The sequence below is a fragment of the Protobothrops mucrosquamatus genome, unplaced genomic scaffold (assembly GCF_001527695.2).
Source record: "Protobothrops mucrosquamatus isolate PMUCROS unplaced genomic scaffold, P.Mucros_1.0 scaffold1080, whole genome shotgun sequence".
NCBI classification, from domain to species: domain Eukaryota; kingdom Metazoa; phylum Chordata; class Lepidosauria; order Squamata; family Viperidae; genus Protobothrops; species Protobothrops mucrosquamatus.
In genome coordinates this window covers 399,508-418,547 of record NW_015387308.1, presented here as the reverse complement: position 1 = coordinate 418,547, position 19,040 = coordinate 399,508, and the positions used below count along the sequence as shown (strand labels likewise).

The following is a 19,040-nucleotide window of genomic DNA, read 5'->3' as shown; positions in this document are numbered from 1 at the left end:
CTCAATATAAGATACAACCAATTATATTTTAGTACTGCTTGAAAATTATACAGGGGATTAAATAGTATGGTGTATTAGATATCATCTCTAAGGTGCTTTTTTTCCAAAAGGCAACTGGACTATGTTTTTTCCTTGAGGAAGAAGATGTTTCGCTTCTCATTCAAGAAGCTTCATCAGTTGACTGGATGATGGGTGGGATGGAAGGATGGTCAGAACTAATCTTTCCATCACCCCCACCATCCAGTCAGAACTGATGAAGCTTCTTGGGTGACAAGCGAAATGTCTTCTTCCTCAAGATTAAAAACATAGTCCAGTTGCCTTTGAAAAAAGAAACCACCTTTGAGAAAACCATGACTTGGATGACTGAGACTCTCCACAGATATTAGATATCATGTTTACTAGAAAGATTCCTGAATTTTAGATAAGAAAACATTTGGCCAGAAAAATCCTTTTCACATATATATTCATTGAAATGTGTGAAATATCTTTGGTAACCGAGATTACAAGTATGATAAACACACACAATTCATTGGGGACATGTAGCAATGCACTTACATTCCTAAATTCTGTTAAGTGTTCTGACTTCAAAGAAAGGATTTAAAATATTGGTTCCTTGTACATCTCATTGGTTGCAGGCTAGCTCAAACTCTGCAACTAGAATGAGAATGGTAAGTGACATGAAAATTTTAAAGTATATCCAACGTTATTCAAATTTTGGTGGCTTGGTTCAATTGCCTAGTTGTCTGGAATTATTTTTTTGTACCTTCTTGGATCACAATTGTTCCTGGTTTGCAGTCTGGCTTGAGTAGATTCACATGAGTGGCTGGTGGAAAATTGCCAGCATTAGCTTCAATTTTAGGACCTCAAATTGTGACCTGGATCTGTTATATGGCTTTCATACAACTCATTTGAATATTTGTGCACTTTTGGGGGAATTAAAAGAAGATTCTCAGTTTCCAATGATAGCTATGGGGGATGTGACCTACATTATCCCTCCTCCCCCAATTGTGGCCTCATATTACCAATCCACATAGCTTTTTCTTTTTTTCTTTTTCTTTTAGCATCTCTTCAGTATCAACCTTCAATTTAACTCTTGCAATATGCCTCATTAATCTGAATTCTGGATGCAGAAACATTTTTGAAGCCATGGGCAAATCATGCAAATTAAACTTATGTTATTAGGCAAAGAAATATATAAAAAATAAATACATGCTAACGAAACATAGTTTGACAATCTCGGAGTTAAAAATATAGTTTAAGAAGTGTTCATTAAAGGGACATTTCTAGTATTATATCTGTACTTGCCCTCAGTCAAGTAATCTTGATGGAACTTAAGAAAAAGACAGAAGATCCATATAATCATTTTTAATTCAGGTTAAATATATTATTCCAAGATATTTTGAAAGCGCACTTATCTGCACTATTTAACAGTAAGAGGCAACTTTTGGAGTTTGGATATCCACAAAGCCTGACAGCAAAAAAATGCTATTGTTTACAAGTATTGCTCTCCAATAGTTTTAGATCATAATTTGTATGGATGAAAACAAATGGAACAGAATAAATGCCTGCCTCTAATTTCCTTTTAAAATAACAGCTTTGAAAAAGCAAATTACTTTTCAACTCCATTGCTTATACAGTATTATGTACACATGAGGAAACAACGTGTTAGAACAAAGCTGTCCTGACAGCATTAGTTGGACAGAAGCTTAAAACGCTAAATCAAATAAGATAACTCTTTGTAAGATATAAGAAAGAAAAAATATCATGTATATACAAATATTCGAATAGAATGTCCAAAATACCAACAGATTTATTTGCAGTGGAACAAATAAGTATGTCAGCCTATCCAAAGAATTATTCTACAAAGAAAAAATGGTGATGTGGATGTCAAACATAACACACCTCTACAAACTGATTTTTTAACATCTGCACTCCTATCTTGCTTTTGGGAAGCATAGTCCATACAAAAATTGTTATATATGGAAATGAAGAACAAAAATCCACTTTTAGTCATTGTTGAGCAAATATGTAATTTTAGTTTTGGTCTAGTCTTGATATGAATGTTGGAATATTACTTGTGAAAGAACAAGAGGGCATGTGTTGGAAAATCAAAAGTAACCTAAAATTAAGATAGGGATGGGCCTGGCAGTGATTTTAAGAACGTTAGTGCAATATTTATTCTGCAAACTTCTCTGATAATGCATAAAGTGGAAGTGGAAGCTTCAGTTTACAAAAAAGGAAAAGATCCCTAGATTATAAAACCAGCGCAGACAAATGTATTATGTATAAGGACATTTATCTATACAGTTCCAAAAGACATGTACTCCAAAAGGAATGTCTCGTATATATACCTGTTTTATCACAAATTTCAAAAGCAAGAGTGGATCTCATTAATTTTAGGTGAGACAAATCTAGAGTTTTATCCAAATGTTATGTCTTTGTTTAAAAATAATAATAATACACAAAACAATCTTAGGAATAGCAACAGGTACAAGGGAAAGATGGATATCTGTTATTTTCTTGATGCCCAAAATCAATTATTTGTAAGTCTGTGATAAAAAAAAAAAGATCCCTGATGTATATAGGTAAGCATATGCATGTATTTATGTATACAGTATGTACACTCATGGGCGTGCACACCTTTTGACAAGGACACTTGCTTGCATGCGTGCACATCACACACACACACATTTCTTTATCTCATCCAAAATCATATTATACTAGGCTCCAAATATTTTTTCCAATGAGAACAGACAGCAAATACTTTTCTAAACTGCATCCACTAAGGTTTCAAGTTTAATGGTGTAAAAATCTGACATTCAAACACAGTATTAAGAAACTTGCTTGCTACAGTGCAGATGGCATCCAACTCCCCCGCTCTTCACAAGTAAGGCTGGTACCATCAAATGACAGCTAACAGATTTGTTTTTAAAAGTTCAAAGTTTATACATCAGGCAACATCATAACTGCCACTAATGAAACATCTCCTGGTGTGTGTTTGTGCGTGTGTACGTACGTGCGTGCGTGCCTGCCTTGGAACTGAAAGCATTTTGAAAGTCAATGCATAAATTCAGTTCACTTTTGTCTTGACTTCTGGCAAAGAACCATCACCAGAAAAGATGGGAGATCCTAGCCCCACCTATCTCATTTATAATGATCTATAGATAATAGCCTCATTCCCGGTATCAAAATTAACAAGCACACACATACGCACACACAACACAGATACATTAAAAGGGATAACGAAGTCAAATAGTCCAGTATGATCGATGTTCCAAATAACATGATGTCTTCCGCACCACCCCAACCTCCAACAATATAAGAGCTTTATCTAGTATAATACACTCTGTAGTAAACTGTTTTTGACCTCCATAGTGAGTAAGAGTTGTCAAATTTAAGAAGGTAGACTCCTTTCCCTGGATACTGATGGCTGCCAGCATACACTTCTTCATGACAGTCTCTTCTGTACACAGGCACTATTTCATCTAGCTGAGGCTTGTTCACATTCTTTTTGGCTTTCTCTTCACTACTAGCATGTTCTGAGAAAGAGACAAAAATAAAGTATTAACTACTGCATGCCTTAATGCCAAATAAATCCCACAATCAATTATTTATAGATAATGATGAATAAAAACAATCCAACTGCACAACCTTAAACAATTTACAGTATGGGTAAGAAAGCATGACATTTTGATACCAGGATTTGCAAAAGAAGCAACTGAAATTAATTCGCCCACTGCGATCTGGGGCAATCTTCTTAACTAATGAATGAATGCTTTTGCTCAATGTAAATACAGAATAACAAGTGTTACATTTAATTCCATTATTTTATAGTTGATTTGTACTTTTTAGACGTTTCCATTTCTACCATTATTAGAGCCTAATAAAATGAAGATCATAGTTTTGAACCTTTCTTCAGATATCTACTGGAAGATAGATGTGGACGGGTGATGTTAATAGACAATTTTTAAAAACTGTTTACGTGATTTCGCAGTAAAATCTTGATCCCATTTTTTAGGACAATAAAGTGCAGCAGAATTATTATCCTCATGATAATGGGGCAAAATGGCCTAGTTGTAATAGCACTATTTTCCTACAGTTTTGGGAAATGGAAACGAAAGGCTATTTGTTAACATAAGCAAAGTTGCTAAAAGGTTGTCTTCCATGAAGGAATAGTGAAAGGATGGCCTCCAGAAATGTCAATACTTACTTAATAAATGAATAAATTGAATTGAATAAATTCAATTCAAAATTAAATTAGTGCAAATGAAATAAGTTGAGTTAATTGTCCTGCCAGCTTATATTATGAGTTCCATGTAAATTAAGATTCTAACTTAAACACGCCAACTAGCAAAGAACACATATACATTTACCAGGCACCCGAAAGTAGTCAAGTCTTTTTGCTCTTTGAAGTTGCCAAAACTTAGGAAAACTGGATGCTATGCAACTACAGCTAGTCCTCACTGACTACTCATTCAGTAACTGTTCAAAGTTGTGACAGCACTAAACAACTAATTCTTAAGACCAGTCCAAGAAGCTCTGGCCATCACAGCACCCTTGTGGTCATGCAATCGCAATTCGGGTGCTTGATAACCAGCTTGCACTAAATGACTGGTTGCAGCACCCCCACGGTCATGTGATTGCCATTTGCCACCTTCCCTGCCAGCTTTTCACAAAGTCAATGGGGAAGTCAGCAGCGAAGGTGACAAGTCACCCGGCTAAGTCCTCCTGCGACTGCACTCACATGCACACCACACCCCCTTTCCTGGGCTCCCTCCCTCCTTCCCTTGCCTTTCTGCACTTGCACTGCGCCTTTCTTTTTCTCGGCTTCCTGCATTTGCATGGCCCTGCTTGATTACCTGTTTAACAATGTTCTTGGATTACGATGGCAACTGTAAAGCATAATCACCTGATGCAACCCCAGCCTAATTGCCATTGTAACCCGAGGACTATCTGTTTTTATCACACAATGAAGGGTTAGGACAATTGCTCACCAATGCAATTATGAAGAAAATATCACACAGACCGTACAGTAAATGAAGGTTGCTGTACAGCAAAAAAGAATTTGGAAAATCACAATGATAATGATAAAAGATGATTAGGGGACTGGAGGCTAAAGCATATAAGGAAAGGTTGCTGGAATTGGGTATGTCTACTTTAACGAAGAGAAGGACGAGGGGGGACATGATAGCAGTATTCCAATATCTCAGGGGTTGCCACAAAGAAGAGGGAGTCAAGCTATTCTCCAAAGCGCCTGAAGGCAGGACGAGAAGCAATGAATGGAAACTAATCAAGGAGAGAAGCAACCTAGAAGTAAGGAGAAACTTCCTGACAGTTAGAACAATTAACCAGTGGAACAACCTGCCTCCAGAAGCTGTGAATGCCCTAACACTGGAAGTTTTTAAGAAGAGACTGGACAGCCATTTGTCTGAAATAGTATAGGGTTTCCTGCCTGAGCAGGGGGTTGAACTAGATGACCTCCAAGGTCCCTTCCAACATTATTATTATTATTATTATTATTATTATTATTATTATTATTATTATTATTAAAAAGAAAACTGAGAAGGCAATGAAATTGGTAGAAGGATTTGAAAAATGATGACAGGGAAAATCATGCAACTTAGAGTCTAGATGGTAATCTACATAATATAAATTTTATGTTTGCTAGAAAGGTACAAATGGGGAAGCCATTTTGATTTTTAGAATGGCCGCTGAGGACTATAAATACCTCAAGAAGAATTTTTCTATTTTCGCACACTGATTTTCCCAAGCTAAGAGATTTTATTGTAAAGCACTAGTATAATTGAAGAACCTTGTAAATATCAAGGGAGTCGGTAGTCATTTACAACAATAATTGTGAAAGGAATATTAACTTATTAAACATGCTTCCCAATTGATAACTTTCAGCCCACAATGACTTAACCCACTGGTTAGCTGGGCATTCTGAGAATCACAGTCCCAACATCTTTGGAATTACCAGGATAAAAGAAGATTATTTCAGCATTTATTATTTCCCACCTGCATTCAAATACTAGAATCAACTTCTCAAATTTCAAATAAGGTAGCTATAGGATTTGGGTTTTGTTTTTTTTTTACTAACAAATAATGTAGAACAAAGATGTGACAAATTGAGAGTGTCTCCAACACGTTTAAATCTTTGCTAAGTATATAAATAAGATACCTTCTTCTTCCTCATCTTCACTGGATTCGCTAACATGAACACTGACAGCTGTGTTAGGGGAGTCTGTCCATTCAAAATATACCCCAAAACCAATGTCATAATTGTCTGTAGCAAACTCCCAGAAAAGATAAGAGCCCTCTTCATGTGTTGGAACTCGAACTGTCACTACTTCTCCTCTGCCCACTGTGATTACAGAATCTGCATCCTGGCGAATCTTCTCTTTGAAATCAGCAATCTGGGGCCGTGTCCACATGGAGGGTGCTGCTATGACTGGAACTGATTCTAAAAAGGAGGAGGGATAAAAGAAAGTGCAACAAAGCTAAAGAAATTTACATTTTTTTTTCAACGTAATTGTCTTGGGATGGTATATCAATAGATAAGAATCACAGTACAGAGAAGAACTACACTACAGGGCTACACTTTCCAAATTATTTAGTAGGCCTAGATGTAAAGCAGTCTCACTCTGCCAAAACCACATAGCAGGTTTGAATCACCTAAAGGCTTGTCTGTAAACAAGGGTTAAATTTCCAGCCATATGCCATGTCCTGTCTTGGTACAGATGACGAGCCAAAGTCAGTATAAACAATATTGGGCTAAGCAGCAGCAATAGTCCAGTAACAAAGCAGTTTCCTATGATGCTACTTTAAAACCCCAAATGAAAGACCATAAGAAACTGCATTTTTCCTCCACTAATTTTTATTTATCCAATTTTTGTCTATGAATAGGATTCTGCACTCTGCACAGTTACAGGGCAGTAAGCCACTGATCTGCAGGCCATTAGTTCCAATCATTAGAAAAGGGTGCACATACAGGCTTTAATCAAAAACAACAAAAGCGGGTATCTATATTCTATACTAAACACAATACTAAATACTCAAACTATTTATTGTGTTTCAAAGAGTCCAATAAACATCAGTCATACCTTTTGGTCCATTCTCTAGTGCTTCTTCTAAAGCATCTATTTCCAGATCTTTTTCAGGGCTGCCTGCATGTGCATTAGCCTGTCCATTGACTGATGAGATTTCCCCTGCAGTGGCTGAATTTGCCTTTGATACTGATGTAACTAAAGCTGTAGCAGCTGCTTCTTGCTGTTTCTGTAAAGCTGCCTACAAATTAAAAAAAAAAAGAGCACTTATTGCAAAGTCCATAAAAGTGTGCAATGTATTTGACAGGAGTCACCTAATGTATGCATCAATTTAAACAGAATTTAAAAAACTGTAACAGCATCCACACACACAAATCATTATATTTCGGTCTCCTGGTAACTGCATGAACATATTCATGTTAACAGACATAAAATACCAAGCTCTCCTGGTGTTATTAATATAGCCATATTGTTTTCCCAGTAACAATACAACAATGATTTACCACCATCTTTTTTCAAAATGTTCTTTCAAATTCCCAACTTAGTTTATAGCCCTTGGATTTCCTGATAGAGTCCCACCCAAACACTAGTTAGTCTGGAACTTGTTTAGCTTTTCAAGATCAGCATTCGTTGCCTAGGTGCTGGCACTTGGCTGTAAGACATATTATTGGAATTTATTCTAGCTTTATAAAGATTTATTTATTCTTATTAGAATTTATTCTAGCTTCAGAAGTACCTACAGTCTAACTTAGTAGTTTCAGTTGAAAATTAAAAAGCTGCTATTCTGTCACATTGCTACCACGGTGTACTATACCTGCTGCTGTGCGAGCTGGACCTGATAAAGTTGCTGCATATACTGTTGATAATGCTGCTCCTGGAGCTGGCGAATTAGGATTTGTTGCTGCTCATAGTTGCCTGGGTACTGTTGGGCTGCATATTGTTGGAACTGGACAGCAGTCTGAGAGTTCAATGCTGCCATTATCTGTTGCCTGGATTAAGAACAGATTGCCCCAGTAAATAACTCGGCAGACATAGGAAGAGCAGCTACTTAACTCGATTCAAACACAGTAAATTAACTTTTCTTCATACTAAGAGCAAATTGGTTTACGTAATTAGGACACAGAATGTTTTATTTCTAAAACATATTAGTAGGGTTTGCATGCGAATACAAGTGGAATGTGAACCCTTAAGTCAAATGCAGTAATCAAAAGATTGAATTACAAATACCACGGTTTCACTAAAAATAAGACCCGGTCTTACATTTTTTTTGGTCTCCAAAAAAGATACTAGGTCTTATTTTCAGGGTATTTTTGTCCCTTTCAGCCCCTTTTCTAGTCTCTTAGAGAGCCAAGCGGCAATTGCCTGGGGAGAAGGGGGAGGTGAAGAAATCTTCCTTCCCCCGTAGGCGCTCCCAATGCGAGCGATGTCAGCTGGCTATACCCTCCGTCTGTCAACGCTGCAAATACTGTATATTCTTGCTTTGACAATATGCAGAACTGTCTGGTATTTTTATAGTTAAATCAGGCAACAGTGAAAGGGGAGGAGAATATAAGGAAAGCCCGGGAAAAAGGAACCGGAAGTGAATCACATCTTCCAAGTTAATTGGAAGATGTGAATCATGACCCCAAAATAGGGGAGGGAAAAATGCCTGGAATGTATGTGCAATGGAAAAGAAAATCAGATCTTAGCATTCCACCATGCCGTACTGACATCTCTGTAACCTTAATAAAGGCTTTTAGGTTAAAAAAATGCCTAAAAGTTCTTTTAAGTGTTTCGTTAATCAGACACATGACACCGTCTGGCTGACGATCCTACCATAGCTGGGGCTTGTTTTCGGGGTAGGGCTTATATTAGGCCCTCCCCCAAAGTCAAGCTAGGGCTTACTTTCGGGGCAGGTCTTATTTTCAGGAAAACACAGTATTTCACACTTTCTCAAAAAACCATTTGTGCTCACGTAGCTCCACTAACACACAAAATATGAGAAACAATCACTTCTAATATATACAGTATATATAGAAATAATGAATATAGGATATTTGCTTTTCATAATATCTAAAAATATAGTTCGCTTCTCAACAATTCGTTCAAAAGATGAATTACATTTATTCTACAATACACATTAGACAACCAACGAATGTCTCAAAAAAGTACCCAATAAATAAATCATATCCTTTTTTTGTATCCAGAACAAACACCAAATTTATTGGGGAAAGCCTTATAATCTGCAGTGTCCATATTATCTCAGGATCAGATTCCAGAATAAAAAAGACATAAAGAGCTTTCATTCCATTTCCCAAAAGCAGTAATCTCCAAATCTTATTTTTAAGAAAACTCTCTAAACATTATCTCCTCTATTTAAAACCTATTTAATGAATTCAGTTTCTGCCAGAGTAAAAGCAACATAAATGTTGGTTGCCCTTGAAATTCTGATGATGCATCCACAAGAGCCTAACAGCATCTCCCAATTGCAATTTCACCTTTAAGCATTCAGAGAAGAATTTTGTATCTTTCAGGTTAATCCAAGAGTTCATGCTAAATGTAACTTTTCAGTGTAAATGGTAAATTCTAATCCCAATACTAAGGTCCTTGAACAAAAATTCAGACAAAGTAGTACAGGTTCAAAGAAGAGTAGCAAGCAAGAGACTAGAAACTAAGTTGTATGAAAAGAGTTTTAAGGAAATTAAACTGTTTATAGTCTTAAAGAATAAAAAAACTGAGGATGAATGTAATTTCAAATACCTGGAAGGATGTCACACAAGGGTAAAGCCTGTTCTTCATTATTCCAGAGTACAAGACAAAAAATCATGCAATCAAGATACTAGAAAAAATATTCTAACTGAACATTAAGAAAAAACACTTTCTAATAGTTTAACAGTAAAACCAATTACTGGAAGAAATGATAAGATTCTTTTATACTTGAAGCAGAAGTTAGATAACAGTGCAGTAATTTAAATTTATGCATTGTTGGATTTGATGGTTTAGTGCTCCTTGAAGCTATATAGTTCTATAACTTTCTTAGCAAAACTCTCTTCCAATGGACTTGTTCCTAGTCCCATCAGTACATGAATTTAGATACACCTTTGAATAACTTTTATTTATCAAATTTAGAAACTTCCCATCTCCCTCAAAGATTTGCCTTCAGTATTTTAAGTAATCTCAAAAATGATTTACCTGTCAATAATAAAAGGTTGAATCTAAATAATAGGTTGAATCTACAGTCTGTTCTCTACAAATTTTATTTCTTGTAAACTTCAGCTTACTCCTTCTATATATCACTTGAGGTCCCAAAACATTTAAAAATATTTAGCCACTTATAAAAATTATTTGTACGGCCTTGGGCAAGTTGGCATTTCCATTAATGTAAGAATAAAAGGGATAATCCCATGTTCAAAAAACTTTTTTTTAAAAAAAGACACAAATATGATATGACAAATCATGTATTACTGAGTCCTACTTTTGCTGTTCCATTCGGAATCTCTCTTCTTCTATTCTCCGTCTCTCCTCTTCTTCCCGTCTGAGTCTCTCTTCCTCTTCTTGCCTGCGTTTCTCTTCCTCTTTTTGTAAACGCTCTCGTTCTTCCTCTTCACGTTGCCTACGTTCCTCCTCTTCTCTCCTGTAATATTTGTTATCTATCAATTACTCTGTAATTCTGTGCAGCTTCTCATGCTGCAATACGAAGAATGACGTTTCAATCTCCAATCTGTCACTGAATTTAACAATAAAGAACTCATATAAAATTATTTCCATAAAACTATCAATGGCTAGTACCACAAGAGTTATATTTTCTCCCTTAGTCAAGGGCATACAGCTCCATTATCTGCTGTGGGGGAACACAAGAAAGCAGATGCTGTCCCGCAAGGTATTTTTCTGAAGCAGTTGAGAATGTTGGATGAAAACACCTATGATTTAATCTATTAGCGATCTAATGTCCTACTTGATTAGATTATTTGTGGGAACATACACCAAAACCTTGATTTCGCAATTATCCCTAATCAGTAGACTGTGAAATTGCTGTCAAGAGATTATTTTTTTTAACTTTGGACTTCACCCCAAATGACAGTAAAATCTGTTGTTTCCAAAGCTGTGTAGGCATCTCACATAATTTATATATTTAAGTAATTGACATCATTTGTGTCAATTGATGCAAATAATGTCAATTATGTCAATTTAGATTTAACAGATATTTGGATTTAAAAGAACACCTTTTTTCAAATATTCTTTTAAATTATGGTTTTACTGTAGTGCAATTTCTCTAACTATAATCTTAGGGAAACTTACCCGGGAATCACTCACAATAATGACTGCATAGTAAGATTACAAAACAACTCAAAGGGAACACAGAAGGCTTAAGTACCTCTTCTCAGAAATAGTATTGTACACAGAACAATTGCAAAAAAAAATATTAAAATAATTTCTTATTATGCACCAGAATAATCCAAGAAACCCAGGAAAATGCAACAAACCTAACTCTGGTGCAATGAAAAACAGAACAAAACATGTTCCTCCACAAGATGAATTTTTTATAACGAATACCATCAATAAGCAACAACATTTCTGTTAAAAGCAAATACATTTAACTTTTTGATAGCAATCAAGATATTGGGCAAGATACTAGATAATATGCTATTTCTCTAACCACGGTAAATGAACATGGAGTTTTGAACTGATTCTACCATAAACCACATTACATATTTACAAAGATTCTTATGCACTAATGACCAGTTTTATATTTAGGCAACATTTAAAATATTACTAATAATCCTCATATTTGTAATAGAAGCAAACAAAAACTGCAGGAAAGCAAATAACTTCATCATCAAGACTGTTGCAAAATAATAAGAACTAAGAGATCATTAGGAATCTCTGTGAACTAGAATTTGGTTCCAAACAAGTACAAAAGTATACCTTTTCTTCTCCTGCTCTTCTTTCTCTATTTTATGGGATGTAACATATGTTGAAAAGAGATGACAACATCTATTCAGGAGTTTTACAAACTCTGTCATAGCTTCTTGCTTTGCCATACTACCAAGTGCAACCCATTCTTTCCTGCAATGATGAGATAAAATGAGTTGGGATAAAAAGGAAATACTTTCTATCAAGTTAAGTATAAACACAACAGTTTATGCTTGAGTTGATGCTAGACAACCAGGCAGGAAAATGTTCCCAGAAAACAGCTCTGAACATGGATACTTTTGAAAGCAGTACCTCTACCCAGAACACTAGGAATTTCACATGACAAGGCATATACACACAAAAAATCTTATCAGATGACCCACCAAGATAACAAATGTAGTAGTGATTAAATTTTTTATTCATATTTCTGTCTTGAGAACAAGAATAAATGTATGTACAGTTTGATTTAACCACTAAATTAAAATCTTCTGTCAATAAATAACCACATTTTAGGCTTCCAGGAATTTAAAAATATGCTCAGGTGCTGAATTTATAAGATATCACCATACTATTGACATTTCAACCCACAGTCCAATCTTAGGTTAAAATGTCTTGGTCAAATAAAATGCATTTGTTATATTTATAAATATTTTTTACCTTCTGTCATTCCCAAGTACATCAAAGAATCCAACTTCAGGGCAGATATCTGGATTGTAAGGTCCCAGCAGAACCTGTTTATGCAGGGCTACCAGTTTGAGTTTTTCTTCATAGGTGGGATGAAAGGCTTTGCCATCTTTTTCTGAAAGCAAAAGATTCAGTAAATTTCAAGATAACAAATAATAAATGTTACAATGCTATGTATTCCATAGTTAAGAACACAATGGGATGTCATTATCTTCTATAACGGTCTCTCAAAATGATATCAATTATGCTAGCTGATTTGGTTGCCCAGTGCAAAAAACTGAGGAGTGAATATTGATTTTTTTTTCAAGGCTACCTCCAAGAAAGGTAATAAACCAAGACTTATTTACATTTTCAGGGAAAATGTACAGAGTTACAGAGACCTAAATCCATGCAAACACTCAGAACATGGGTACAGCCTTATCCCAGGACATGTTTACATGGACAGCCATCAAGAATGGTAGTTTCACTTAACAGCCTCTTATGTGGCAAGGAACTTTATTGAAAAAAGACATAGTGTGATAACTTAGCATATTGAACTGGGATCAAAGATCTGGATTAAGTCTCAAATTAGTAATGAACTTCAATGGGTGGCTTTGGAGGTCTGCTTACCCACTCTGCAGGTACGGTGAAGGTATAAATGTTATAAGCTCCCTAGCACACTTCAGAAAAGTAGAATAAACATAATGCGTAGCAATAAACAAAGTCACAAATCTATATATATATGCAGCATGATCTATAACAAGGTGATTTTGATTTTACAAAAACAAGGTGCTGTTCTTTTATTTGCAATACATAAATCCTATTTTTAACTATATAGCTAGGATAAAAATATGCGTAGAAAGTATTCATGTTATTTTATATATTCTAGAATATAATTTAAATATTAAATTTAAATAATGTAAATTACATAATAAAATTACAAAAAGATTAGTGAAGTAAACAAATTTTACTTTTAATTATTAAAGAGAAGGTTAATGATTTATTTACGTATATGACTGAAAAATGAACTAGAGACTGAAAGAACCTTATTAAAAATTACAACAAATAAATAATGAATCATTTCACAAATTTAATCTAGGTTTTTTTAAACATTTATCACAAAAGAAATATCATCCATTTTAAATTTATGTCCCATAAACATTGATCTGGCTTCAAAGTGTTCATCTGAAATAAGCATCAAATATAACTGTACTTACACAACAATAATTTAGTATATTTTAAATTGTAACCCAAGTCAACATAAGTTTGTTTTTTGAAAAAAAAGCACATATTTAGGTTTCGTGAGCATATAGTACATTCAGTGAATTTACAAAACACACAAAAGAGCAAAAGCTATTGCTTGAAAAAATGCTGACTGATGAAACATGAAACAAAGATGCAAATACAAGAATTATTTTGTTATACAATAAATCAAAATAAAGGCTTTATTTCTGTTATACTATATTATCATACTAGAATCCATATGAATGTCCACTGCAAAAAACATGCTCTTGTTGACACTGACATTACAGTTCTCAAATACTGGCCACACTAATTTCAAGCTAGACAGCATAGGAGGAATTCCTGTTCATTCTTTAACCATATCTTCTGCAAAGCCATTTTACTTATCTGTTTGAATATGCTTGAAGTTGGTTGAATAATTATAATAAAACCAGCTTCCCAAGTTTTTCATAATCCATTTGCATTATATCTTATATTTGGACTTTAAAAAAATGTACAAGTACTATAATAAAACAAGCCTGGATTGCCATTTCAAGGTACTTACCTAGTATATTTATCTCAACTTATTATTTCTTGAGTCATCCACAAACACTAATGAGGGACTAATTTTCATATAATATACTTCTATTAATAAATTATTTATGAATTATCTATACCAATGTTTCTTAACTCTTTTTTCTCAGAATCCCAACTTTTAAAAATGATGGAAGACCTCAAAAGAGCTTTTTTATATAGATTATATTTACCAATATTTACTATATTAAACACTGATGCATTTACTGCTACTACTACTTCTCATGATCGTTTGATTATTTTTTAACATAGGCTGGCAAAAAAAAATTGACTCCATGAACCCCTGAGAGGGTCTTGGGGACCCCCAGAAGACGTGTTGTTCAGTCGCTAAGTCATGCCCGACACGTCACAATCCCAAGGACCACAGCATGGCAGGCCTTGCTGTCTTCCATTGTCTCTCGGAGTTTGCCCAAATTCATGTTCATTGTGTTAACGATACTATTTAACCATCTCATCCTCTGCTGTCCTCTTCTCTTTTTGCCTTCAATTTTTCCCACCCCTGGGGTCTTTTCCAATGAGTCCTCTCTTCTCATTTGGTGGCCAAAGTATCTGAACTTTAGCTTCAGTATCTGGCCTTCCGAGGAACAGTCAGGGTTGATTTCCTTTTAAGATTGAATGATTTGATCTTCCAGCAGTCCAAGGACCACAATTTTAACAATGCTAATTTGTACCATTTAAAACAAGATTAATGAAGCACAAAATCGAAACAAATACCCAGGAATTATTTACTTCAAACGATATTCCTGACAATAAAGTGACAAAATGTAATAGTAACCTGCTTCTCCCCACTAAACCTTTCTTTTTCTTACAGACTTATATGCTTAAATATCTCCTGCTTATCCAATAAAAGAAAGATAAGACCTTCCAACAAACTGAAATGTAGGTACTGTCCCTTATCTGCTCAAATAATACCATTAAAAGCCCTATGTGCTTAATTGCTGAGTGTCCTTCAAATAGTTATATGTTCTTTTGTCAATACTATCCTGTTCTCTACCAACAACTAAGAAGTCAGTATCTACACAAGACAAAACTGGAAAAAAATTAAGACAATGAAAAAAGAGAAAGAAATTAAAACATTAGCATTCTCAGTTGATCCTCAGATGTGTCAAAGATCTTTTAAAAAAAAAAGCCCTTCAAAATACATTTCAATAAGGATTGAGTGTCTCCAAAAACAATGGAAAAGCCAGGAGCTCAAAGAGATAGTGAAGCAATCTTCTTGATACCATTAGTGCTCATCCTGAAATAGGACAAGGTGGATAAGCAGATACCATAAACTGCTGCATCTTGTTAGGACACAGTAAAACATTTTATGGCAGATAAAATTTCTCTCACATTATCCATGATGTATCTGCTGACTGAAATGTCATAGTTCAAAGATATCAAAAGAGATTCCTCTGGGCTCCATAATTTAGGACAACCACTAGATGAAAGCAAGAAGACACAGAACTCTATTTGCTGCCATCTAGCAATCATCAGGGTTTTTGCAGCCCATATCTGATAGTAATATCCTATCATCCTACCTAAAACTCAATTGGATTTATTTGGGACTAGAATGATGAGAACTTTTTCCCTCCCTCCCTCCCTCTTTTCCACATAGCAATATTTCAGAAAAAAATATCCACAGGGATAACACTGTTTTTATCTTGTTATAAATCTGTGCTCTTTTAAAAGAATACAGTAGGCATATTGCATCCGTTGCATCACAATCTTTTGGCCCCAGGATTCTGTATGCATTCATGCACCTAATTTGTCTTAATAAATCAACCACCCAAGGTTAACTCCACATAGTTGCCAAAGAAAGATAATCTATTCTGTAACACTGCAACATAGCCTACCAACTTAAAACTTTCAACTTTTGGAAAATTCAGTTTGCCATAATTTTTCTTTCTGCTTAACATTACTTTTATTCTTTTTGCTTTGTATTCCAAGCACAGCTCAGTAACACTTTTATACAACATTTTTTAGAACAGTAACAGTAACTGTATTTCTTGAATCTAGTGACAAAAGCCACAATCTATAGCATGGCTGTTTGCTATATGTTTGTATTGTACTTTCTCCTGGGTTTATAAAGGAGATTTTAAATGGATTACGATATGGGAAGTAGCATTTCATTTAGCAACTCCAATATTTTTCAAAGAAAACTTGTATTTTTTCTGTTTTATTAGATGGTCTAATAACTTAGGTACACGTAGATCCCCAATCCTTTCATATACCAAGAAAAGAGAGCAAGAACAAGATTAAGTGTGGTAAGGCCACACTTGGAATACTGCATCCAGTTTTGGTCACCACGATGTAAAAAAGATGTTGAGGCTCTAGAAAGAGTACAGAGAAGAGCAACAAAGATGATTAGGGGACTGGAGGCTAAAGCATATAAGGAACGGCTGCTTGAATTGGGTATGTCTAGTTTAATGAAGAGAAGGACGAGGGGGGACATGATAGTAGTATTCCAATATCTCAGGGGCTGCCACAAAGAAGAGGGAGTCAAGCTATTTTCCAAAGCACTTGAAGGCAGGACAAGAAGCAACGGATGGAAACTAATCAAGGAGAGAAGCAACCTAGAACTAAGGAGAAACTTCCTGACAGTTAGAACAATTAACCAGTGGAACAACCTGCCTCCAGAAGCTGTGAGGCTCTAACATTGGAAGTTTTTAAGAGACTGGACAGCTATTTGTCTGAAATGGTATAGGGTTTCCTGCCTGAGCAGGGGGTTGGACTAGATGACCTCTGAGGTCCCTTCCAACTTTATTATTATTATTATTAGAAAGCAACTATTTCTTACAAAGAAGGTTATTGTTTAGGCTGACCTTCAAAGGCGACAGTATATTTCAAGAAATGCATATTTATGATAGTAGATATTGTATATTACCTCAAAGTTTTTAAAAGGGCAGTTCAGTCTCCCTTTGGGCACAAAATATGTATAAATATTTTCCTCCTTGAGGAGAAACAGCAACGAAGTATTTAAATATTTCTATGCCTACCACTTGTTATGGCAAACAAAGACATATTGAGACTGTACTAAGTCTCAATGCACAGTTGTGACAAGATCTTAATTATTTCAACCAATTTCTATGATCTGATGTTTGATGTAAGTTAAACACATCACATTATAAAAGATACAAAATTCAGGAATGGCACATTTTGCTCAGAAGTGTAATCCTTCTTACATCTGATGTTAAATCTTTACTATTTCATGCTTTGAAATAAAAATGAATATGACCTCACTACATGATATATAATATTGAAAGCAACAGCAAAGATATGGGAGCAAAAGATCACATTTCACGGGTATAAACTTACTATCTAGTAATTCCAAACATGGATTTTTGTATGTTTCTCTATTATTCAAAGATATTTACACATTGGGAATTTCTATAAAATTTGAGTTCATAAGACCTAACTCCTCATTTGAAAAGAGTATTCCTTGATTACTCTTATAATTCACAGATTGATTCCAACTCATAATAAAAAATTGCCAAGTGCCAATTCTGCAGTAGTATTTGTACTTGTAAACAGACACGAGCAACAAAAAATGGATTTATAACATAATTTGCTGCAGGAAATGCTGTATTTTGGCCTACTTTTTATTTAAAAATTAACAAGCATTTTCCTAAGTGCTTGTTTTTGTTTGCTTTTATATTACCTTCTGCGACTTTATTCAAAGTATAAAATATTAAAATATTCTGGGATGGTTTTCAGCACTGTATACATCCAAACGAACAATAGTTCCAAAACAGCAATCAGTATTAAAAGAACAAGCACAATATCATTTTATAGGTCTCTAGGCTCCCGTATTTCCGTTAAGGCTACATAATCTGTTGAAGAAAAAAGTGGTCTACGTACTCTCAGCTTTATTTTAAAACATTAATATACTTCCATTTAGCAATTTCGCTTTTGGCCTGCCTATTTGAAGTCTGCTTAATGTCACTCCTGCAACTAATATATCCCCCTGCAAACTGAATAGTGTAGTTCATTGAATATTTCTCTCGTTTCTCAACAAGCTTCGGAAGGCGAAAACCAAATAAATAAACGTATATTTAGTTTAAGATCTCCGGGGCTCTACGGATGTGAGTCGGGGCCGGAGGCTACCCAGCTTTCTCCCCACAGACCCTCTTCCGATTGAGAGGCCGGGAAGCAGAGGGGAGCCGGGACATTGCAGTCACTTTCCCGGCTTGGAAAGAGGCAAAAGTCGGTCGGTCACCTTTGAAGAAGCGCAGCGCCAGGCCGTACAACTCCTCCAGGTCGAAGCCCCAGCGCCGCTCCAGATTCAGCGCTCCGCCGCCGTCGCCGTCGCCGTCTCCGTCTCCGCCGGCCTCGTCTCTCACCTGCCCCGGCTGACCAGAAGTCCCCGCTCGGCCGCCTCGGTTGCCAGCCAGCGGGAGCGGCCTAACATCTGCCTGGCCAGGCCTCGCATCCTCCGAGTCCGGGCTCAGGGTCAGGCCATCAATGGAAACCTCCAGCCGCTCCGAACTGAGCGCTGCCGCGGCCGCCATCGCCTGCCTCGTCCCCTGCTGCTCAGCTGGGCGGCCACGTCCCGACTTCCTGCTCCCGCCTCACGACCCGGATCTTCCGGCGAGGCAGGCAAGTCTGCGAGCAGCAGCAGCAGCAGCAGCGGCGGGAGGTAGG

At 35.9% G+C, this 19,040-nt stretch overlaps 1 protein-coding gene across 1 annotated transcript; it reads right to left on the bottom strand.

Annotated features, from left to right (window-relative positions):
• Window positions 1-1,353: 1,353 nt before the first annotated feature.
• Window positions 1,354-18,907, bottom strand: ACBD3 (acyl-CoA binding domain containing 3). The gene is made up of 8 exons (XM_015820182.1): window positions 18,616-18,907; window positions 12,597-12,738; window positions 11,952-12,092; window positions 10,501-10,659; window positions 7,861-8,035; window positions 7,104-7,287; window positions 6,182-6,463; window positions 1,354-3,539 (listed from the first exon to the last, which is right to left on the bottom strand). The coding sequence occupies exons 1-8, from the start codon at window positions 18,905-18,907 to the stop codon at window positions 3,328-3,330; spliced, it is 1,587 nt and encodes a 528-aa protein (XP_015675668.1). The 3' UTR covers window positions 1,354-3,327.
• Between the last annotated feature and the right edge of the window lie 133 nt (window positions 18,908-19,040).